The sequence below is a fragment of the Hyla sarda genome, chromosome 7 (assembly GCF_029499605.1).
Source record: "Hyla sarda isolate aHylSar1 chromosome 7, aHylSar1.hap1, whole genome shotgun sequence".
In the NCBI taxonomy this organism is placed as follows: domain Eukaryota; kingdom Metazoa; phylum Chordata; class Amphibia; order Anura; family Hylidae; genus Hyla; species Hyla sarda.
Genome location: NC_079195.1, coordinates 137,654,231 through 137,680,234, shown reverse-complemented (window position 1 = coordinate 137,680,234; position 26,004 = coordinate 137,654,231). Strand labels below are relative to the sequence as shown.

Below are 26,004 nucleotides of genomic sequence, written 5' to 3'. Positions count from 1 at the left end.
ACGGGCCAGGTCTTGTACCATCTACTACACTTGAATAACCAATTTTCTAGACCTTAACCACACTTTAAATTGCCGAGCTTCCGACTCAAACTGGTCTCAGGGGTGACGTCCCGACGCGAGTATCCGATACCTTCCTTGCCATCGTGCCTGTAAATGAGAGTCATTTGCGTAACCCTCGTACCAGTAGGTCTTTTCGAGAATCACCATGCCTGAATACGTGTCAGGTCTTTCGTAACCATCATGCCTGTAGCTGGGACAGGACTTGCATAACCATTGTTTTTTTTTTTCTTTTCTACCACTTCTATTTCATGAAACTATTTCCCTGAAAGTGTGTCAGTAACAACAACTATGATGAGTATACAATCGCCTATGTGTCATGATGTTATTATACTGAAGTTGTGACTATAACAACAACTGCTCAGCAAATACCCCTACAACTGTATCGCGTATGATTGGTATACAGCCACCTATGTGTGGTAATGTTGTCGCTCTGAAAACGTGTCAGTAGCAACAAACTATGCATTGAGTCCCCCTGCAGACGTATCAGGTATAATGGGTATACCACTTCCTATGTGTCGTGATATTGTCACTCTGAAGGCGTGTCAGTAACAAAAACTGCGCAGTGCATCCCCCTGCAGAGGTGTCAGGTACGAAGGATAAGCCACCACCTATGTCATGATGTTGTTGCCCTGAAGATGTGTCAGTACCAATGATTATGCAATGTATCCCCCTGCAGATGTGGCAGGTACGAAGGATACCCACTTATGTGTCGAAATGTTGTTGCTCTGAAGACATGTCGAGACAACAACTGTGCAGTGCATCCCTCTGCAGACATGGAAGGTACGAAGGGTATGCCACCGCCTAAGCGTTGTGATGTTGTTGCTCTGAAGACGTGTCAGAAACAAACAACTATGCAGTGTATCCCCCTGCAGACGTGGCAGGTATAATGGGTATACAACCACCTATATGTCATGCTGTTGCTGCTCTGAATACATGTCAGGAACAACAACTATGCAGTGTATCTCCTTGCAGACGTGGCAGGTATGACGGGTATACTACCACCTATGTGTCGTGATTTTGTCGCTCTGAAGACGTGTCCGCAACAACAACTATGCAACGGATCCCCCTGCAGATGTGGCAGGTATGACGGGTATATAACTGCTTATGTGTCACAATGTTATTGTTCTGAGAACATATTAACATTTAAGTATGCATATCGTGTCCCTGCAGACATAATGAAAACATGTCGTCAATGACTACTAGAGTAGTGCATCCCCTTGGTAAAAGTTGTAGGGTAGATACTACGAGTAACATGCCAAGCTGATTCAAAGGCTAATTAAAGAGTAAGACTGACTTGGTGACATATGTGAAACGAATATAATTATTGCTAAATGTCACATGTCGGTTGTGCTAATAAGTAGCGGGAACTACAGCTGCAACTAAGAGGCATAGTAACATACCTGGAAATATTCATGATATCAAAATCTAACACCCGCGTGGGGTGCCGATTATTGTACAGTAATTGTGCTATCTCACGTGTAGATGTTATGGACCTAACAAGAATATGCATGTAATCCTAGCATCAATTTATGTCTGTAAATCTATCTGAACCCAGTGAAGGTTCATGGACGTATAACTGGTATGTAAGCTAAGGACCTATATACGTTATAAGTGCTGTGTATGACTGCACAGTGTAACAAAAAACAAAATGCCATAAATAACAAACGCCAAGAGTGCACGCGCAATATAACTGCTATCAAAGTCTGAACAACAAGAGCATATGAACAATGTGAATACCATGATTGTATGAACAGTATACAAGCTATGAGTGTAAGAACAGTATAAATGTCATGAACATTTGACAATATGACTGCCATGAGCATATGAAGATAGTCTGCCATGAGCATATGAACAGCATAATTGCCACAATCATATGAACCATAACAAAGGCTTGAGCATATGAACAAATTAAATGGCATGAGCGTTTGAACAAATATATGGAATATGACCAGTATGACTGCTATGAGTGTAAGAACTGTATTAAAGCCATGAGCAGATGACCGTATGAATGCCATGAGGTATGCTTATAATTCACGACAGTATAACTGCCATGAGCATGTGAACAGTATGATGCCCTGACTGTATGACAGTATGAATGCCGTGAGCGTATGATCAGTTTAAATACCATGAGCATAGAACAGTATAATCGCCACGAGCGTATGGACAGTGAAAAGCTATAAATGTATGGACAGTATGAAAACCAAGAGCGTATGAATCACATAATGCCATGGACATATGAACAGTGTAACTACCATAAGCACATGAACAATAAATGTCACAACCATATGAACAGTATTACTGCCATGAGTGTAACATAAATGCTGAGAACGTATGAACAGTATAGACACTATGAGTGTATAAACAGTATGAATGCCATGAACATGCCGTGTGCATATTATACATGACAAAAGTGTATGAATGTAAAACGCCATGAGCATGTGACCAGTATAGAGGCCACGTGCGAATGAAAAGTAGAAATGCTATGTGCGATGAACAGTATAAATTCCACGAGCATGAGTAGTATAAACACAATAAGCATACAAATAGTATAAATGCCATGAACAGCATAAATGTACTGAGTGTATAAACCTTATAAATGGCCTGAGCGTAAATTAGTATAAGAGCCACAAGCGTGTGAAAGTATAAACGTCACGAGCATATGAACAGTCTAAATGCCATGGGTGTATGAACAATATAATGCCATGCGTGTATGCATAATATAAATACCATGAACATATGAACGGTATAAACACCATGAGCATATGAACCATATAAAGCCATAAGCGTATGAACCGTGTAAATACTATGAGCGTGTAAACTGAATAAATGCCATGAGTGTATGAACAGTATACATGCCATTAGCGTCTGCACAATATGCATACCATGAGCGTATAAACCGTATAATTTACATAGCATATAAAACCGTATAATGCCATGAGCATATGCACAATATAAATGGCATGAGTGTATAAACAGTATAAATGCCCTAAGCATGCACCACAGCATAAATGCCATGCGTATGACCAGCATAAACTTCATGGACGCATAGACATAAAACTATAACCTAATGCAATAAATGCCGAGAAACAAATGCTATCACATACACACTATAAACCACTAATTAAGTGTACATGCTAACAACTCTATCAAGATTACTCACTATAAATGCTATGAACGAAAAACACCCTATAAACGCTATGCCCTATATACACACTAAATGCACAAGACATAATCACATTATGCAATGAACATACAGGTACTGAAAACGCTGTGAACGTATATGCACTGCAGATACTGGAACGTATCTATGAAGGTAAACGCACTGTAAACGCTACAACGTATGAAACTAAATGCAAAAAACTTCTACGCACTACAATTGCTCTTGTATATATACTAAAGCTATGAACATAAACCCTTCAAATGGTATGAAAACACATACACATAGCAAATGCTGATGTGTAACGCCAGCAATGCTATAACCTCTAAGCATTGTGAAGGCTATAAATGCTAAGAATTATAACTGCTATGAAACATGTACCTCCTAATGTCAAGAAGATAAATACAAACTATCTATGCTATAACTGTATCCACGCTACATGATATGAATTTATTACAACCTATACCCAAATGCAGTAATGCTATAAATGTACGCCATATCAACATACTAAATGCTATGCACATATAAATCTGTACATGGTATAGTGATATATGGATAACGTGTCATAATGCACATAATTAAGGGTGGCGTACATAGATTGGAATGCAGCCATGTACGAACCCAGCAGGCTGCAAACACCACTCCAGATATCTGTAAACCATTGCCCCAACACGACTATGGTCAGAGCAAAAGCCTAAGAGTGATACCCTTACCACAGCTGAGGAGCTCATCACAGTGCATCAGGACGTCAGATAGTACAATCGTTTCCTTGGTGATGCCCTGTGAACTGGCCGTGACTCCTTCCCCTCCCCTACCCCAGGACCTTAACCCATACCTACTCAGGAACTAGGCAGAAAGCTACCTGACAGCTGGAATGCTATAATAGGAAAGCAGTGCTTAGATTTATTAACACCAAGACCACAAGGACAGTGCACTGGCAGACTGAAGATCCCACTGTACTGCTACGGCTTGCGCCCGTGCTTCAAAGCAGAACAAAGCCTTTCCGGCTGATGCACACGTGACCCAGCGCAGGACGCAGCAGAGGTCGGAGGCTGCCAGCAGCACGCGAATGAAGTGCAAGTGCCGAACAGTGAGTGATCCTGTAGATTAAAAACCAGCCGACTAAGTACTGACGGCTGAGTCCGATGGGAAAAAGCTATTGCAGCTCCTAACTACAGCCTTACCAGACTGCGACCTGCGTTCACTGGGTCCCAGATGCCCAGATCCAGGGAACCTTATCAAACGATCCGAAAAAACGTCACGAACGCCCCTCCAGTAAGAGAAGAGGGCGTTATATACACCTGGTTTAGGGGCCCTCGCACAAACACAGCCTGATAGGCTTAACACTTTTCTGGCTACATTTTCTGTGCTTTTAAACCTATCTATACTACTCTATGTAGGAGACAACCACAAGGGCCCTTTGGTATGTGAGCTTTTTCTCTGTTCTTTTATTTATTTTTTTACAACAAATCACTCTAATTGTATCCCACTTGATCTCTCTTCTTTACACGCAGTTACCTAGTCAGTTTTAGATATAGTCTACAATAGTCACATATATATTACCTAGCAGGACTGTTTTATAAATTTTATTATACATTTTTTTCCTATTACAAATGCATACGTCCCAGCTGCTGACATGCTAGTGAAACTAGATTCAACATATGTTGTAGCGATGTCCTATACAGAGCATTGCGCTGCAGGAGATTGGTGGCGGGACCCGGCTGGGGTCCCGCCGCATCTGCTGAGACCAGTATTGTGCCGGTCTCAGGAGCATTACCGCATAGATGCTGTGATCAGTAATGATTACGGTATCTAAGGGATTGACATGGGAAGTGGGCTCCCACTGTTCCCCAACAGGAAACCCTCAATGCGATCACGGAGTCCCTTTGGTTGCCATGGCAGCAGGAGGACCAGCTTATGACCTCCTGTCTGTCTAGTACAGCAGCCTGGGAGGTCCAGTCATAGGTGATCCTGACAGTTATGTTGTGCTGCAGTACAAATGTACTTCAGCAGAGTATAACAGTAAAAAAAAGTTTAAAAATAAAAGTTTTTTCAATAAATAAATAAAGTGTAAACATGACTATGTTATAAAGTTAATTATCTTGCACGGTGAACGCCACAAAAAACTACAAAATAGCATAAGAATCACAAATTTTAGTCCAAAACGTGGAATAAAAAAGATGAAAAGATAGCATATACCTCAAATATGGTGTCAATTGCTACAGCTCGTTCTGCAAAAAGTAAGCCCCCGCACAATGGTGTTGGACAAAAAATTAAACAGTTATGGCTGTCAGAACATGGCAACACAAAAAAGAAAAAAAGATTGTGTTGTGAAAAGGATAAAAAGAACATTAAAAGTGATATAAATTGGGTAATGCCATTATTCCTACTGACCCACATAATTACAGATAACATGGATAACAGCACAGGGAAACAGACATTTTCCAATTTTTCACAATATTTTGGATTTTTTAACAAAAAATGCTGCATGTATCAACAAAGATTTCTGTCATGAAAAAACAATCTCAGAATCACTTTGCTCAGTAAAAGCATGTCACAGTTATTACCACTTAAAGAGACACATGCCAGATTTGAAAAATTGTGATTGGTCATTTAGGTAAAAACAGGCGGCATTCATAATGGGTTAATACACCATAAATTACTTACAGCAAGTGGGGAACTACGGTCTGATGGACCTATTTCTACTAATGAAATATCCTCTGCATCCATTGAGTTCTATGAAATAGGAAAATGAATCAAGTTAAGATGATTAATATGAAAACATATATAGATATATATATATATATATATATATATATATATATATCAATTAGTTTTAAATATACAGCACAATATGAAACAGTACATGTGTTCAAGTAAATATCTGTGTCATGAAACCACATTTGTCTAGCAATAATGACATTGCTTTTAATTGTCATTGTTTTGCTTCCATCGTCCAGATCTTGGGGTTGCTTAAAGGAGTAGTCCAGTGGTGATTCAGTGGTGAGCAACTTATCCCCTATCCTAAGGATAGGGGATAAGTTGCAGATCGCGGGGGTCCGACCGCTGGGGCCCCCTGCGATCTCCTGTACGGAGCCCCGACAGCCCGCTGGAAGGGGGCGTGTCGACCTCCGCACGAGGCGGCGGCCGACACGCCCCCTCAATACAACTCTATGGCAGAGCCGAAGCGCTGCCTTCGGCAATCTCCGGCTCTGCCATAGAGATGTATTGAGGGGGCGTGTCGGCCGCCGCCTCGTGCGGGGGTTGACACCCGCTATCTCGGCGGAGAGCCGGGGCCCCGTACAGAGAGATTGCAGGGGGCCGCAGCGGTCGGACCCCCCGCGATCTCAAACTTATCCCCTATCCTTAGGATAGGGGATAAGTTTTTCACCACTGGACTACCCCTTTAATGGTCAACCCTCCAGAAACTTCACATTTACCCCTATCCTGTGGATAGGGTATAAGTTCATTTAAGATGGAAAACCCCTTTAACACTGTGGCCCCTTCTTTCTCAGGATCACTGGGGAGCAAAGGTTGTACGCCACAATGATATGATCTTCTTGTTACTTTACAAGATGAAAAAACTTCAAATTCATACATGTCATCAACAAAATTTTTTATATAATGTAGATAATCACATTATATGTATATTTGTAATATACATTGATTAAAAAAATGTGTATATTTTTGGGTGAAAAAATGCTGTCTCTGCATATATTTTAACCAATGTATATTACAAATATATATATATATATATATATATATATATATATATATATATAATGGTATTATCTACATTATATAAAGTTTTTGTTGACGACAAGTACACATTAACACAAACAACATGCTTCTCATTTAATATGTAAAAGAAAATTTTGGTTTACACAAAAAAGAAAACACCTCTTTCAGATAAATGCCCTCATTAAAAATATAAGACAAACAAATATATTCGTCATTACGAATATATATATATATATATATATATATATATATATATTCTAAATATTTGCAAAATTGCGAAGTGCCGATATTCACAGTAAAAATTTACATTTCAAATATTCGCACTCAACACTATTGGCCACTGCTGAGAACAAAATGTGGCATTCTATTATGCTCATGTACACAGAAATTTAGCAAATGTTCTTACCTTTTCAAATATTCCAGAATCATTGCTTTTCAGCTTAGCTTTGGATTTGGCGTCATTGTTCTCAGTGGTGTCTTTGCTCATCTCATAGGAAACCTGCCTACTAGCTGGTCTGGAGTTCACGCTACTGATGTCAGCTTCAGTATCAGTCCAACCCTGTAATGAGTATAGCATAAATATCATCATGTTGTGTCTTTTCATTGCTTCAGATTGAAGAAATGATGGAAATAACAATGCCATATATTTAGCAAAACTCTTTAAGAAAGGACCAAGGTAGCATGCAGGCTTAAAGGCTTTAAACACTGTGCACTAATTTTTAGTCTTTAGCTGTAAGAAATTGGTCCTTTCTGAGATTTCATGGTTTCTTAAAATGTGGAGTACAGTTTTTCACTTGAAAAATATAAACACCTACATGACAAGTTGAAGGAAATCTGTCAGCTATATTTGCTGATAAGAGTTGAAGACACTCTTGGGTAGCTGTTAGGGTATAGAGGAAAGCTGTGTCTTTCCTGGAGCCAATGGTGGTTGCCAAACTTATAGAATGGCTGTTTTGTTTCTAAACCAAGTTTCATGGAGGTGGAGCCAAGCTACTCAAGTACCACAGTCTTCGAGACATGCTTGGCCAGTCCATCACGTTTACCCTCAGCTTCTTTAGCCAGGCAGTGTTTGTCTTGGAAGTGTGTTTGGTGTTGTTTGCGGCACTGTCTCTGAAGGAAGCGGATTATAGTCTTCATTAGTATGTCACCGAAAATGCTGATATTCATGGTTCCTTTATGCTAGCAGCACTTATACATCTTTTTCCCAAAGATAACTTTTGGATATGGTGCTGAGTGTGTGCACTCAACTTCTTTGGTCAACCAAGGCCAGGTCTGTTCTGAGTGGAACCTGTCCTGTGAAACTACCATGTTGCACCTCCGTTTCAGGGTATTGACAATCTTCTTATTGCCTAGACCTTATTTATGTAGAGCAGCAATTCTTCTCAGAGAGTTCTTTGCCATGTGGTGTACCTGCTCCAATTCACAACTGAGACTTTGTAACACTAACGAGTCACATGACACTGGGAGGGACAATGGTGAATTGGACCCAATTTGTACATTTCCACTTAGGGGTGTACTCACTTTTGTTGGCAAGGTTTAGGCTAGGGATAAGCGAATGGAATCTAACTAATCCGAATTCATTACAAATTTCAGGAAGAATTTGATTCGCAACTAATGCAAATATCGCCGCAATTCGATTGCGCAAATCGCTTCATTAAACTCCATTTAGTGTGGTGTGGGCATCTAAAATGGCGGATCCACATGTGAGGACATGGGGAAAGGATTCCTAGGAAGGCAGGAACAAGGGTCGGCAGGATGACCCTGAATCACATGCAGCATGCAGCCTATCAGCAGCCAGCCACCCCGTGATTTCACAGCCCTATATAATCGGTAGCCATCTCGCGGCCAGTCACATCAGCGTTCTATTACAGAGAGAGAGGGACAGACAGCATGTGTGTGTTGCACAGAAAAGCATTTTTATAGCAGCGATTCACCTCCCAGTCACATTAGCATTCTGTTGCAGAGAGAGAGGGACAGAGAGCAGTGTGTTGAACTGAAAAGCTTATTCACAGCAACAATTCACCTCAAGCCCAAATCCAGCCTAGAAGCACTTATAGGGAAGGGAGTGAGACTGAGAGAGAAAGTGCAATTTTGGGTGTAGTACACAGTGACTGTGTATTGCATCACTGGTGTGTACAACAACTGAAAAGCAAGTAGTAGCCAACCAGTTAGGGTGAGCAGAGCAGTTAAAGCATATTGTCATCTATTAAGTGTAACCTGTGCGTACATCTAAGTGGTGTACCATTTTGTTCCTGTTAAAATTAAAAAGGGCCTAGATAATGTGAAAGGCCAGCCAAAAGTACACACCTTCTTGTGTAGACAAATACTGTTTTAAGTAACATAGTTAATAACATAGTAACATAGTTCATAAGATTGAAAAAAGACCAGAGTCCATCAAGTTCAACCTATATCCCTAATGAGTCCCTACTGAGTTGATCCAGAGGAAGGCAAAAAACCCTCATACTCGAGGTAAAAATTCCTTCCCGACTCTAAATATGGCAGTCAGAATAAATCCCTGGATCAACATTCTGTCCCTATAAATCTAGTATACATAACCAGCGATGTTATTATTCTCCAAAAATTCATCCAGCCTCTTTTTGAACTCTTTACAGAGTTCACCATGACCACCTCCTCAGGCAGAGAATTCCACAGTCTCACTGCTCTTACAGTAAAGAACCCCTGTCTGTGCTGGTGTAGAAACCTTCTTTCCTCTAGACAGAGAGGATGCCCCATGTTATAGATACAGTCCTGGGTATAAATAGATCATGGGAGAGATCTCTGTACGGTCCCCTGATATATTTATACATAGTTATTTGGTCTCCCCTAAGCCTTCTTTTTTCTAAACTAAATTACCCTACTAATGATCTTTCTGAGTACTGTAGTCCTCCCATTCCCCGTATTACTCTGGTTGCCCATCTTTAAATCATCTCCAGCTCCACTATATCTTTCTTGTACACTGGTGCCCAGTACTGTACACAGTATTCTATGTTTGGTCTGACTAGTGATTTGTACAGCGGTAGAATTATTTCCTTGTCGTGGGCATCTATGCACCTATTGATGCACCCCATGATTTTATTAGCCTTGGCAGCAGCTGCCCGACACTGGTCACTACAGCTAAATTTACTGTTAACTAAGACTCCCAAGTCCTTTTCCACGTCAGTCGTCCCAAGTGTTCTTCTATTTAATACATAATCCCAGCCCGGATTTTTCCTCCCCATGTGCATTACCTTACATTTATCAGTGTTGAACCTCATCTGCCACTTCCCAGCCCAAACCTACAAACTATCCAGATGCATTTGTAACAGTGCACTGTCCTCTTTTGTGTTTATCTCTTTACAGAATTCAGTATCATCTGCAAAGATTGTTACTTTACTATTCAACCCCTCTTCAAGGTCATGAATGAATATATTAAATAGGACGGGACCCAAGACGGACCCCTGTGGTACCCCAGTAGTAACAGTCACCCAATCAGAATAAGTACCATTAATAACCACCCTCTTTTACCTATCACTGAGACAGTTACTTACCCACTTACACACATTCTCCCCCAGTCCAATCCTTCTCATTTTATGCACCAACCTTTTATGTGGCACCATTTCAAATGCTTTGGAAAAATCCAGATATACCACATCCAGCGATTGCCCCTGGTCCAGTCTGGAGCTCACCTCCTCATAAAAGCTGATCAGGTTAGTTTGACAGGACCGATCCCTCATAAAGCCATGCTGATATGGAGTCATACATTTATTTTTATCAAGATACTCCAAAATGGCATCCCTTAGAAAACCCTCAAACAAGTTACATTCAACAGAGGTTAAACTAGCAGGTCTATAATTCCTGGGGTCACTTTTTTACCCCTTTTTAAATATTGGCACCACATTTGCCATGCGCCAGTCCTGGGGAACAGTCCCTGTCCCTATAGAGTCCCCGAATATTAAAAATAGCGGTCTGTCTATTACATTATCTTATTCCTTTACAACACGGGGGTGAATGCCATCTGGACCTGGTTATTTGTCTATTTTGATTTTTTGTAGGCTGCACTGTACTTCTTCCTGGGTTAGACAGGTGACCTGTACTGGGGAGTTTACCTTATCACTGTATTTCACCTGGCATTTCATTTTCCTCTGTGATTACAGTGGAGAAGAATTTGTTTAATATATTTGCTTTTTCCTGATCCTCGTTTATAATTTCTTCCTCATCATTTTTTAAAGGGCCTACACTTTTATTTTTCACCTTTTTGCTATTTATATAGTTAAAGAACATTTTAGGGTTAGTTTTACTCTCTTTGGCAATTCATCTTTCCGTCTCTATTTTTGCGGATTTTACATTTTTTTTTACATATTTAACATTTTTCTCTATAGCTTTTTTAATGCTTCTTCACTGCCGTCCTGTTTTAGTAGTTTCAATGCTTTATTTTTGTCATTTATTGCCCCCTTAATGTTCTCATTCATCCATATTGGTTTTCTTTTATTTCTGACCCTTTTATTCCCATAAGGTATATACATCTTACAGTGAGAATTTAAGACATTTTTAAAAGTCTCCCATTTAGTGTGTATTCTTTTTTTCAGGACATTATCCCATGTTATATTGTTAAGGGCTTCTCTGAGTTGATCAAACTTTGCCTTCCTAAAGTTCATTGTTTTTGTGACCCCCTCGAGAGATTCCTTTATTGAAGAACAAGTTATAATGTATTATATTATGATCACTATTTCCTAGGTTTCCTTCTACTTGCACATTAGTTACTCTGTCAGGTCTGCTGGTTAATATTAAGTCTAGTAGGGCGCCCCCTCTGGTCGAGCCCTGCACCATTTGGGACAGATAATTGATTTTAGCTATAGTCAGAAACCTGTTTTCTTTATGAGATTCACCTGTGAGGCCATGCACCTATATCAGCCAACTTGGGTGGGGCTTGTAGCCTCTCTCTCTCCTTCCATTGTATGTGTGCTCAGTCACGCTGAAGGTAACTGGGAGCAGGCTGCATGTCGGCCTAGTGCTGCTGTAATTGCCCACTGGCCCCTTTTGCTTTTCACGCACAGGTAGGTTAGCGTTAGGTCCCGTTACATCTGAGAAACCTTGGCGTTGGTGTGCGGGCTCTGGTGTGTCCTTAATATAAGGATACACTGGCGAATGTCTCAATTTTAACATCAGTGTTGAGGTATAGCCAATGTCATTGTATACATCTACCACAGTAGTGCACCTACATTTCTGTATTGTATTATTCTAATTGTTACACATCCACACCGTTTATCTGGTGTAGGATTCTATTGTGGCACTTGTAGTCCACTGCAGACATCCTCCATTGTATGCATTTTTATGCTGGGGATCGCCCCTAGCAACGGACTACAAGGGCAGGATCTGCTCCCCCAGTATAAATGCACAACTGCATTTGGGGTTGAGCACCTCCAGCCATTTGAGACCACGTTTTTTTGCTGTTGTTTAAAAATGTATACTTGGAGGTGTGTAAACTCCATTGTTAATGTGCATTGAACATTTTCCAGGCAGCATTAAGGTTGCACCTGTGAAGCCATGCACCTATATCAGCCAACTTGTGTGGGGCTTGTAGCCTTTCTCCCTCCTTCCATTGCATGTGTGCTCAGTCACGCTGAAGGTAACTGGGAGCAGGCTGCATGTCGGCCTAGTGCTGCTGTAATTGCCCACTGGCCCCTGGTTTTTGCTTTTCACGCACAGGTAGGTTAGCGTTAGGTCCCGTGCCATCTGAGAAACCTTGGCGTTGGTGTGCGGGCTCTGGTGTGTCCTTCATATAAGGATACACTGGCGAATGTCTCAATTTTAACATCAGTGTTGAGGGATAGCCAATGTCATTGTATACATCTACCACAGTAGTGCACCTACATTTCTGTATTGTGAGATTCACAGGTCTCAGTGTCCCAGTTTATATCAGGATAGTTAAAGTCCCCCATTATTATCACCTCATTCTGATTTGTTGCCTTGTTTATTTGCCTCAGTAATTGATCTTCTGGCTCTTCCATTATGTTTGGTGGCTTATAGCAAACCCCTATCAGAATTTTTTTTATTTTTATCTCCATATATTTCTACCCATAGTGACTCCACATTATCGTTTCCCTCCCGTATATTCTCCTGCCCTATTCTCCCCAAGCACAGCTGTACCCTCCCCATTGAGGTGCAGCCCGTCCCTATGGTAGAGCCGGTATCCGACAGCGAAGTCGGCCCAGTTCTCCATGAACCCAAACCCCTCCTTCCTACACCAGCTTATGAGCAACTTGTTTACCTCCCTAATCTCCCGCTGCCTCTCTGGTGTGGCTTGTGGGACAGGTAATATTTCTGAAAATTTTACCCTGGAGGTCCTTGCCTTAAGCTTGCGCCCTAAGTCCCTGTAATAATTTTTAAGGACACTCCACCTACCTCTTACTTTGTCATTGGTGCCAATGTGTACCATGACTGCTGGGTCCTCTCCAGCCCCACCCAGCAACCTGTCAACCCGATCCGCGATGTGCCAAACTCAAGCGCCAGGAAGACAACACACTATTTGGCGATCCCGATCTTTGTGACAGATCGCCCTGTCTGTCCCCCTAATAATTGAGTCCCCCATTACCAGTACCTGTCTGGTCTGCCCTGCACTCCTCCCTCCCTCCTTACTGGAACAGACACCACCTGGCGGTCAGAGGCAGAGTCCTGCTGCAGTACTGCTAGCTATGAAATGGCATCCCCCTCATCTACCAACCGGGCAAACTTGTTGGGGTGTGCCAGTTCAGAACTAGCCTCCCTGACACTTTTCCCTCTACCCCGTTTTCTAACTGTAACCCAGCTAGCTGCCTGACTGTCCTGCACCTCCGTCCCACTATCCTCCCCCACCTCTACGCCATAGAGTACCTGCTCAGTGAGCAGGAGACTTCTCTCCTGGTTGTCAATGCGTCTCAGTGTTGCCATTTGCTCCTATAGATCCAGAATCTGGGCTTCTAAATTAAATACTCGCACACATCTCGCACAACAATATGCACCAAACTGCTGTTCAAGGATTGCATACATTGTGCAAGATATACACCGGACTGCATTTTCCAACATGGAGGCCATACTAGATTTGGGTATTGAAAAAATGAACAGTGAAAAAAAAAATCAAATATTTCAATTTAAGCTCCCTGAATTCAAAGTCCCTTAATTTTAAGCCCCTCTCACTTTTATACTTTCACTTACTTGTATACGTCACACTCTTGTATACAGACACACAATCGCTAGCTCAAACAATTGCTAGTGTACTTACTTTTATATTTAGCACAATCCACCTCTCTCTTCCACTGCCTGGAGCGCACTGTCCTCCCCTCATAAGTGCATACCACATATGTACATCTAAGTGGTGTACCATTTTGTTCCTGTTAAATTCTTAAGGACCTTGATACTGTGAAAAGCCAGCCAAAAGTACACACCTGCTGGTGTTGTAGACAAATACTCTTTTAAGAGTACTGGAGCGCGTTGTCCTCCCCTCATAAGTGCATACCACATGTGTACATCTAAGTGGTGTACCATTTTGTTCCTGTTAAAGTCTTAAGAGCCTAGATACTGTGAAAGGCCTGACAAAAGTACACACCTGCTGGTGTTGTAGACAAATAATGTTTTAAGCATACTGGAGCACATTGTCCTCCCATCATAAGTGCATATCACATACGTACATCTTTTTTTTTAAATCAGAAACATTTTATTGAATATTTTTGCATAAAACTAAAAACATACAAAAACACAAAACCACCAACCCCCCACCCATCCCTCCCATACAAAAACTCCCACCACACCTCCCCCTAGTCCCGTGTCCTTCCCCCAAGACAAATCCAATGTAACATTACAGAGAAAACAGTGGGACAGCACCAAAGCACAGTCCGCACGCACGGAATAGGAGTATGGCAGAAAACATATTCGCATGGGAAAACCAGCACCACTCTCCCACATATGTACATCTAAGTGGTTTACCATTTTGTTCCTGTTAAAGTCTTAAGTGCCCAGATATTATGAAAGGCCAGCCAAAAGTACACACTTGCTGATGTTGTAGACAAATACTGTTTTAAGCATACTGAGTGCATTGCCCTCCCCTCATAAGTACAGACCACATACGTACATCTAAATGGTGTTGACAAATACTGTTTTAATAGTAGTGGGGAGTATTGTACTCCAATCATAAGCACACTAAGTATGTCAGGCAGAAAAGTGCCAGAATGTGCACAGAGAATTAGCAGAGGCCTAAATTCATCAGGCAGAGGTCGCAGCAGACTTGGGGCGAGTGGCAGCAGGAGTCACAGCAAGAGGCCTAAGCTCCTGGTGTAAGCTAGCAGTTATGTCATGACCAGCAACCCATCTGCCATCAGTGATTGGTTACAACGGTCATCCACCTCATCACAAGTGACATCTGACACCCCCAGTCAACAGTCGGTGGGTTCTCCAGACACAACCCTCAGTTGGCATGGCCCAGGAGCAGTCCCTGTTCTCCCATTGCCTCTGTCCTATGCTGTTCCCTCCCCCACAGTAGTATCTTATGCTGTTGGTTCAGCTAGATTATTTAGTGAGGACGATCTAGAGGACTGTCAGCAGCTACTGCCCAGCCAAGAAGTGGAGGAGACATCCGCTGCTTCCTCCACTAGGAGGGCAGGTAGTGATGCGGAGAGTTGCGCGGAAGGTGGTGTTGCGAGTAGTGTTGCTTGTGAATATTCGCAATGCAAATTTTATTCACGAATATCGCATATTCGCTAATATTTTTAAATATAGCACTAAATATTCGCAATTACGAATATTCTTTTTTTTTTTTCACAGTACATATTACAGTGATCATCCCACTCTGCTTCCAGCTTGTGTGGGTAAAGAAGACTCTAATACTACTGTGTGAGACTGGCGTATGAATTCTCGCATATGTGAACATTTGCTTATGCGAATTTTTGCTTATGCAAATTTTTGCATATGCTAATTTTCGCATATACGAATTTTCGCATATACGAATTTTCGCATATGGTCATTTTCGCATAGCGAATTTACGCATATGGGAAAATAAACCGTGAATATTATGAATATGCGAATTTAGCGAATATATGACGAATATTCCTGCATTTATTCGCGAAATATCGCAAATTCGAATATGGCCTATGCCGCTCAACACTAGCAAGCGTTCAGGCTCCCGAAGCAGACACTGTTGAGTAGTGATGTCGTGAACATAACATTTTCGGTTCGCGGACCGCGAACTTCCGCAAAGTTTCGCGAACCGGCATACCGGGTGAACCGCCATTGACTTCAATGGGCAGGCGAATTTTAAAACCCACAGGAACTCTTTCTGGCCACAATAGTGATTTAAAAGTAGTTTCAAGGGGACTAACACCTGGACTGTGGCGTGCCGGAGTGGGATCCATGGCAAAACTCCCATGGAAAATTATATAGTTGATGCAGAGTCTGGTTTTAATCCATAAAGGGCATAAATCACCTAACATTCCTAAATGGTTTGGAATAACGTGCTTTAGCCCCCATTAGGCAGCACATAGAGCCCCCCTTTAGGCATCACATAGTTAGATCCCCCCTTTAGACAGCACATAGATTCTCCCATACTAGGAAGCACATAGAGCCCCCTTTAGGCAGCACATAGTTAGATCCCCCCTTTAGGCAGCACATAGATTCCCCCATGTCAGGTAGCACATAGTTAGATCCCCCTTTAGGCAGCACATAGTTAGAGCTCCCCTTTAGGCAGCACATAAGATTCCCCCATATTAGGCAGCACATAGTTAGAGCCCCCCTTGAGGCAGCACATAGTGAGATTTGAACCCAAGGCGCTGCAAGGCAGCAGTGCCAACCTCTGAGCCACCATGCTACCCTTAGCATACATCTAATATCCACGGTTGCTAAAATGGACAGAGATGTCAGCAGAGAGTACCAGAAAAATTAGGCATGTACACATGCCTGAAAAATTTGGTATTGTTGCAGCTGCTTCTGTAGCAGTGGCCAGAAAAATTGCAGCACCATAACAAGTGGAGCAGCAGAGGCCAGAAAAATTAGGCATGTACACCTGGCTGGAAAATTTGGTATTGTCGCAGCTGTAGCAGCGGCCATAAAAATTGCAGCACCACAACAAGTGCAGCAGCAGAGGCCATAAAAATTAGGCATGTACACATGGATGAAAAATTGGGTATTGTCGCAGCCGCTGCTGTAGCGACCAGAAGAATTTCTGTTTGTTTCGCCAGGCAGAAAGTGCCCTAAAACATTGCGGCTTGAACCCTAGTTGGTGGCGTATAAGTCATGCAAGTCATCCGGCATTCAGAGTTCAAATACAGCAGCGTGTGGACCATTTTTAGCCCAAGGCAGCTCATCTGATCAGGCCTTGTTCAGTCAAATGTATCGCCCAGTGTCAGTCCCTTCGGGATCCATCCCTCATTCGTCTTAAGAAAGGTGAGGTAATCCTGACTTTTTTGACCAAGGTCGACTCCTCTTCTCAGTGACAATACCTCCTGCTGCACTGAAGGTCCTTTCTGATAGGACACTTGAATCTGGACAGGCCAGAAATTCGAGCGCAAATTGGGATAGCTCAGGCCACAGGTCAAGCCGGCACACCCAGTAGTCAAGGGTTTCATCGCTCCTCAGAGTGTCGATATCTGCAGTTAAGGCCAGGTAGTCTGCTACCTGTCGGTCAAGTCGTTCTCTGATGGTGGCCCCCGAAGGGCTGTGGCGATGCGTAGGACTTGAAAAGCTCTGCATGTCCTCCATCAACAGCATGTCTGTACAGCATCCTGTCCTTGCCGGCGTGTTCGTGGGAGGAGGAGGAGGATTGCTTTCACCTCTTCCCCTGTTAGATCCCTGTTGTGCTGTGACATGACCCTTATTGTCAGGATTCGGTAGGCTGGAGGTGGATCCTCTGTGTCAGAGAGGGATTGGCGTGGACCGTGTCGGTGGACCGGTTCTAAGTTGCTACTGGCTTTCACCAGAGCCCGCCACAAAGCGGGATGGTCTTGCAGCGGCGGTAGCAACCAGGTCGTATCCACCGGCAACGGCTCAACCTCTCTGACTGCTGAGATAGGCGCGGTACATGGGATTAGACAAGAGCAAGGTCGGACGTAGCAGAAGGTCAGGGCAGGCAGCAAGGATCGTAGTCAGGGGCAACGGCAAGAGGTCTGGAACACTGGCTTGGGATACACAAGGAACGCTTTCACTGGCACAATGGCAACAAGATCCGGCAAGGGAGTGAAGGGGAAATGAGGTAATATAAGGAAGTTAACAGGTGAACACACTAATTAAAACCATGCGTCAATCAGTGGCGCACCGGCCCTTTAAATTGCAAAGAGCCGGCGCGCGCGCGCCCTAGGGAGTGGGGCCGCGCGCGCCGGGACAGCACAGACGGGGAACGAGTCTGGTAGGCGGGTCGGGATGTCCCGCATCGCGAATTGCATCCCGGCTGGGGACATTATTGCAGCGCACCCGGTCAGCCGGACTGACCGGGGCACTGCGAACAGGAGAACGCTGTGAGCGCTCCGGGGAGGAGCGGGGACCCGGAGCGCTCGGCGTAACACTTATACGCTGTGTACAGCATACTTCTTAATTTATTTTGAACCAGCTGAATCCTTTCCGCCTTGCTGTAATGCAGTAACATGTCAGGCACTTTATGTTTATACCGGGGGTCTAGTAGCATGGACACCCAGTACAGGTTGTTCTCCTTCATCCTTTTTATACGATGGTCCCTCAACAAGCACGACAGCATGAAAGACCCCATTTGCACAAGGACGGATGCCGAGCTACTCATGTCCCGTTCCTCGTCCTCAGTGATGTCAGGGAAGGTATCATCTTCTTCCCCCCAGCCACGTACAACACCACGGGAACCAGATAGGTGACAAGGAGCACGCTGGGATGCCTACTGTGGTTGGTCTTCCTCCTCCTCTTCAAAGCCACATTCCTCCTCTGACTCCTCTTCCTCACAATCCTCTTCCAGCATTGCTGCAGGTCCAGCAAGCGACGCTGATAAGGCTGTTTCTGGTGGTGATCATGTCCACAACTCTTCCTCTTCGCGGTCATCTACTGCCTGATCCAGCACTCTTCGCAGGGCACGCTCCAGGAAGAAAACAAATGGTATGATGTCGCTGATGGTGCCTTCGGTGCGACTGACCAGGTTTGTCACCTCCTCAAAAGAACGCATGAGCCTATAGGCATTGTGCATGAGCCTCCAGTCACGTGGCAAAAAAATTCCCAGCTCCGCAGATGATGTCCTAGCACCCCGGTCATACATTAGGAGTTTTGAATTCCAACGTGTCGGGCTATCGCAAATCAAGCGCCTCACTGGCATGTTGTTTCACCACTGGATATCTGACAAGTGCGCCATGGCCGTGTAGGAATGCCTGAAATGGCCACACACCTTCCTGGACTGCTTCAGGACATCCTATAAGCCTGGGTACTTGAGCACAAAGCGTTGTACAATCAGATTACACACATGTGCCATGCACGGCACATGTGTCAACTTGCCAAACCTCAATGCCGCCAGCAAATTTGTTCCGTTGTCACAAACCACCTTGCTGATCTCCAGTTGGTGCGGAGTCAGCCACTAGTCCACCTGTGCATTCAGGGCCGACAGGAGCACTGGTGTGGTGTGACTCTCCGCTTTGAGGCAAGTCAACCCCAAGATGGCATGACACTGCCGTATCCGGGATGTGTAATAGCACCTGGGGAGCTGGGGGGGGGGGGACGCCGGTGATGTGGAGCAAGACGCAGCAGTGGAAGAGGACTCGGCCAAGGATATTATGGAAGAGGATGGAGTAGGACGAGTAGAGGAGGTGGCAGCAGGCCTGCCTGCAAGTCGTGGTGGTGTCACACACTCCTCTGCAGAGCCATGCATTCCATGCTTGGCAGCCGTCACCAGGTTTACCCAATGCGCAGTGTAGGTGATATACCTGCCCTGACCATGCTTTGCAGACCAGGTATCAGTGGTCAGATGGACCCTTGCCCCTACACTGTGTGCCAGACATGCCATAATTTCCTTTTGCACAATGGAGTGAAGGTTGGGGATTGCCTTTTGTGCAAAAAAATTTCGGCTGAGTACCTTCCACTGCGGTGTCCTAATGGCTACACATTTTTTAAAGGCCTCAGACTCCACCAGCTTGTATGGTATAAGCTGGCCGGCAAGCAGTTCCGACAAGTCAGCTGTCAGACGCCGGGCTAGGGGGTGACTTTGAGACATTGTCTTCTTGCGCTCAAACATCTCCTTGACAGACACCTGACTGTGGGCAGATGAGCAGGAACTGCTCAAGGCGAGAGACGGAGAGGCGGATGGTTGAGAGGAGGCAAGGAGGGCAGCAGTGGTTGACCTAGCTGAAGATGTTGGACCAGGAGGAGGATGGCGGCTTTGACTTTGTGTGCTGCTTGTACTGACATGTTGATCCCATAGGCGTTTGTGATGTGACATCATGTGCCTTCGCAAAGCAGTTGTGCCTAGGTGGGTGTTGGACTTCCCATGACTCCGTTTCTTCTGGCACAGGTTGCAAATGGCCTCGCTGTTGTCAGAGGCAGACACACAAAAAAAAATGCCACACTGCTGAGCTCTGCGATGACTGCATTCTGGTGGTGGCAACCAGCATGTGTTGATTGGTGTACCGTCTGGCTGACCCCAGGTGCCGATTCATTCTGTCTGACTGTGCCACTAGTTCCTTGTGATGACCTCCCCCTGCTTCCAACTCGTCTCCTCCTCCTCTCTGTCTCCCCATCTGAACTTTCCCACTCTTCTTCTCTTCTAGCGGGCACCCACGTGGCATCCATGGACACATCGTCATCATCAACACCTTCACCGCTATTTGACACCTCAAGAAAGGAAGCAGCAGCGGGTACAACATCATCATCACACCGTACGTCCAAGTGTGTAATGCTGCCTGACTGAGACATATCCCTGTTAACTACATTCTCTGGCAATAATGGTTGTGCATCACTCATGTCTTCAAACTGATGTGTAGATAACTCCTCTGACTGATCAAGTAAAGCTGCTGTGGTGCTAGTGTTGGTGGTGGCGGCAGGCGGGCAAGTGGTAGGATGGGAGGTGCCCGAAGCTAAGCTAGAGGAGGAGAAGGATGGTGCGTCAAGGTTCCGTGCGGAAGCTGTAGTAGGTTGGGTGTCTTGTGATAGCCAGTCAACTAAGTCCTCAGAACTTTGGGGGTTTAGGGTACGTGGCCTCTGAACACTGGCCATTCTAGGGCCAAAGGGAATCCCAGCAACGCGACGGCCTCTGCGGGGTAGCCTTCCTCTGCCTGTCATTTTTTTTGTTAAATTTGCACAAGTGTCACACCAAATGTGATTTGCACTAGGGTGACACAATTTGCCCTGCAGGAAAAAAAAATGGTAACTTTGACATGAACTGACAGTGACGACTGGTTTTATTTAACAGCCAAAAAAGTTTTTTTTTTTTTTTTTAAATATGCACAACTGTCACACCTAATGTGATTTGCACTAGGGTGACACAATTTGCCCTGCAAGCAAAAAAAAACTGGCAACTGTGATGTGAACTGACAGTGACGACTGGTTTTATTTAACAGCCAAAAAAGTTTTTTTTTTTTTAATTTGTACAACTGTCACACCTAATGTGATTTGCACTAGGGTGACACAATTTTCCCTGCAGGCAAAAAAACTGGCAACTGTGACGTGAACTGACAGTGACGACTGGTTTTATTTAACAACCAAAATAGGTATTTTTTTTTTATTTGCACAACTGTCACACCTAATGTGATTTGCACTAGGGTGACACAATTTGCCTTGCAGGCAATAAAAATGGCAACTGTGACGTGAACTGACAGTGACGACTGGTTTTATTGAACAGACAAAAAAGTTTTTTTATTTTTTATTTGCACAACTGTCACACCTAATGTGATTTGCACTAGGGTGAAACAATTTACCCTGCAGGCAAAAAAAATGGCAACTGTGAAGTGAACTGACAGTGACGACTGGTTTTATTTAACAGCCAAAAAAGATATATATGTCACGATGCCGGCTGGCAGGTAGTGGATCCTCTGTGCCAGAGAGGGATTGGCGTGGACCGTGCTAGAGGATCGGTTCTAAGTCACTACTGGTATTCACCAGAGCCCGCCGCAAAGCGGGATGGTCTTGCTGCGGCGGTAGTGACCAGGTCGTATCCCCTAGCAACGGCTCAACCTCTCTGGCTGCTGAAGATAGGCGCGGTACAAGGGAGTAGACAGAAGCAAGGTCGGACGTAGCAGAAGGTCGGGGCAGGCAGCAAGGATCGTAGTCAGGGGCAACGGCAGGAGGTCTGGAACACAGGCTAGGAACACACAAGGAAACGCTTTCACTGGCACTAAGGCAACAAGATCCGGCGAGGGAGTGAAGGGGAAGTGAGGTGATATAGGGAAGTGCACAGGTGTAAACACTAATTGGAACCACTGCGCCAATCAGCGGCGCAGTGGCCCTTTAAATCGCAGAGACCCGGCGCGCGCGCGCCCTAGGGAGCGGGGCCGCGCGCGCCGGGACAGAACTGACGGAGAGCGAGTCAGGTACGGGAGCCGGGGTGCGCATCGCGAGCGGGCGCTACCCGCATCGCGAATCGCATCCCGGCCAGAGGCGGTATCGCAGCGCCCCGGGTCCGTGGAACCGACCGGAGCGCTGCAGTGAGAGGAGTGTAGCGAGCGCTCCGGGGAGGAGCGGGGACCCGGAGCGCTCGGCGTAACAGTACCCCCCCCCTTGGGTCTCCCCCTCTTCTTGGAGCCTGAGAACCTGAGGACCAGACTTTTGTCCAGGATATTGTCCTCAGGTTCCCAGGACCTCTCTTCAGGACCACAACCCTCCCAATCCACTAAAAAGAAGGTTTTCCCTCTGACCTTTTTAGATGCCAAAATTTCCTTGACGGAGAAGATGTCCGAGGAGCCGGAGACAGGAGTGGGGGGAACAGATTTGGGAGAGAAACGGTTAATGATAAGTGGTTTAAGAAGAGAAACATGAAAGGCATTAGGAATACGAAGAGAAGGAGGAAGAAGAAGTTTGTAAGAGACAGGATTAATCTGGCGCAAAATCTTGAAAGGACCAAGATAGCGTGGTCCCAACTTATAGCTAGGGACACGGAAGCGGACATATTTGGCGGAGAGCCATACCTTGTCTCCAGGGGAAAAAATGGGAGGAGCTCTTCTTTTCTTATCCGCGAATCTCTTCATGCGTGAAGAAGCCTGTAAGAGAGAATTTTGGGTCTCTCTCCATATGATGGAAAGATCACGAGAAATTTCATCCACAGCGGGCAGACCAGAGGGCAAGGGGGTAGGGAGGGGGGGAAGAGGGTGACGGCCGTACACCACGAAAAACGGGGATTTGGAGGAAGATTCAGAGATTCTGAAATTATACGAGAATTCGGCCCAAGGTAGAAGATCTGCCCAGTCATCCTGGCGGGAGGAAACAAAATGTCGTAAATAGTCACCCAAGATCTGGTTAATTCTTTCTACTTGTCCATTGGATTGAGGATGGTATGCAGAAGAAAAATTTAATTTAATCTTGAGTTGTTTACAGAGAGCCCTCCAGAATTTAGACACAAATTGGACGCCTCTATCCGAGACGATCTGCGTAGGCAACCCGTGAAGACGAAAAATGTGTACAAAAAATTGTTTAGCCAACTGAGGCGCTGAAGGAAGACCAGGAAGAGGGATGAAATGTGCCATTTTGGAGAATCGATCAACGACCACCCAAATAACAGTGTTGCCATGGGATGGGGGTAAGTCAGTAATAAAATCCATACCAATCAGAGACCAAGGTTGTTCGGGAACAGGCAGAGGAAGAAGAAAACCAGCGGGCTTCTGGCGAGGAGTCTTATCCCGGGCACAGATAGTGCAGGCTCGCACAAAGTCCACCACATCAGTCTCTAGAGTCGGCCACCAATAGAAGCGAGAGATGAGTTGCACAGATTTCTTGATGCCCGCATGACCTGCGAGATGGGAGGAGTGACCCCATTTGAGGATTCCGAGGCGTTGGCGTGGAGAAACAAAGGTCTTTCCTGGAGGAGTTTGCCTGATGGAGGCTGGAGAAGTGGAAATCAGGCAGTCAGGAGGAATGATGTGTTGAGGGGAGAGTTCAATTTCAGAAGCATCTGAGGAACGAGAGAGAGCATCGGCCCTAATGTTCTTATCAGCAGGCCGAAAGTGAATTTCAAAATTAAATCGGGCAAAGAACAGAGACCACCTGGCCTGACGAGGATTCAGCCGTTGGGCAGACTCGAGGTATGAGAGGTTCTTGTGATCGGTGTAAATAATAACTGGAAATCTTGATCCCTCTAGCAGATGCCTCCATTCCTCAAGTGCTAATTTAATGGCTAGAAGCTCTCGATCCCCGATGGAGTAGTTCCTCTCCGCCGGAGAGAAGGTCCTAGAAAAAAACCCACAAGTAACAGCATGCCCGGAAGAGTTTTTTTGTAGAAGGACAGCTCCAGCTCCCACTGAGGAGGCATCAACCTCCAATAGGAAGGGTTTAGATGGGTCAGGTCTGGAGAGCACGGGAGCCGAAGAGAAGGCAGACTTGAGTCGTTTAAAGGCGTCTTCCGCTTGAGGAGGCCAAGACTTGGGATCGGCATTTTTTTTGGTTAAAGCCACAATAGGAGCCACAATGGTAGAAAAATGTGGAATAAATTGCCTGTAATAATTGGCGAACCCCAAAAAACGTTGGATGGCACGGAGTCCGGAGGGGCGTGGCCAATCTAAGACGGCAGAGAGTTTATCCGGATCCATTTGTAGTCCCTGGCCAGAGACCAAGTATCCTAGAAAAGGAAGAGATTGGCATTCAAACAGACATTTCTCAATTTTAGCATAGAGTTGATTGTCACGAAGTCTCTGAAGAACCATACGGACATGCTGGCGGTGTTCTTCTAGATTGGCCGAAAAAATTAGGATATCATCAAGATATACAACAACACAGGAGTATAACAGATCACGAAAAATTTCATTAACAAAGTCTTGGAAGACAGCAGGGGCGTTGCACAGGCCAAAGGGCATGACCAGATACTCAAAGTGTCCATCTCTGGTGTTAAATGCTGTCTTCCACTCATCCCCCTCTCTGATGCGGATGAGGTTATAGGCGCCTCTTAAGTCCAATTTAGTAAAGATGTGGGCACCTTGGAGGCGATCAAAGAGTTCAGAGATGAGGGGTAAGGGGTAGCGGTTCTTAACCGTGATTTTATTAAGTCCGCGGTAGTCAATGCAAGGACGTAGAGAGCCATCTTTTTTGGACACAAAGAAAAATCCGGCTCCGGCAGGAGAGGAGGATTTACGGATAAAGCCCTTTTTTAGATTCTCCTGGACGTATTCAGACATGGCAAGAGTCTCTGGGGCAGAGAGAGGATAAATTCTGCCCCGGGGTGGAGTAGTGCCCGGGAGGAGGTCGATAGGACAATCATAAGGCCTGTGAGGAGGTAGAGTCTCCGCTTGTTTTTTGCAGAAAACATCCGCGAAGTCCGTATAGGCCTTAGGGAGACCGGTTACTGGAGGAAGCAGAGAGTTACGGCAAGGGTTACTGGGAACCGGTTTTAGACAGTCCTTGGAACAAGAGGGCCCCCAACTCTTGATCTCCCCAGTGGACCAATCCAGGGTTGGGGAATGAAGTTGAAGCCAGGGAAGTCCAAGGAGAATTTCCGAGGTGCAATTGGGGAGGACCAAAAGTTCAATCCTCTCGTGATGAGATCCGATGCTCATTAGAAGGGGCTCCGTGCGGAAACGTATGGAACAGTCCAATCTTTCATTGTTTATACAATTGATGTAAAGGGGTCTGGTGAGACTGGTCACTGGGATGTTGAACCTGTTGACGAGAGAGGCCAAAATAAAATTTCCTGCAGATCCAGAGTCCAAGAAGGCCACAGAAGAGAAGGAGAAGGCAGAGGCAGACATCTGCACAGGCACAGTAAGACGTGGAGAAGCAGAGTGGACATCAAGGATTGTCTCTCCTTTGTGCGGAGTCAGGGTACGTCTTTCCAGGCGGGGAGGGCGGATAGGACAATCCCTCAGGAAGTGTTCGGTACTAGCACAGTACAGGCAGAGGTTCTCCATGCGGCGTCGTGTCCTCTCTTGAGATGTCAGGCGAGACCGGTCGACCTGCATAGCCTCCAC

The 26,004-nt window shown here is 45.0% G+C and overlaps 1 protein-coding gene across 4 annotated transcripts in view; it reads right to left on the bottom strand.

Moving 5' to 3' along the window:
• The window catches only part of OPN4 (opsin 4), a 136,470-nt gene that overhangs the window by 9,240 nt on the left and 101,226 nt on the right, over positions 1-26,004 (bottom strand). Inside the window, exons 9-10 of one of the 4 annotated variants that reach the window (XM_056530800.1) lie at positions 7,365-7,517; positions 5,885-5,953 (exon numbers count right to left, since the gene is read on the bottom strand). In XM_056530800.1, coding sequence (XP_056386775.1) covers positions 5,885-5,953; positions 7,365-7,517 — 222 coding nt within the window. Of the gene's footprint in view, positions 1-3,930; positions 4,276-5,884; positions 5,954-7,364; positions 7,518-26,004 lie in introns of those variants that run through there. The other 3 variants (XR_008846430.1, XR_008846429.1, XR_008846431.1) reach the window with 3 other exon arrangements.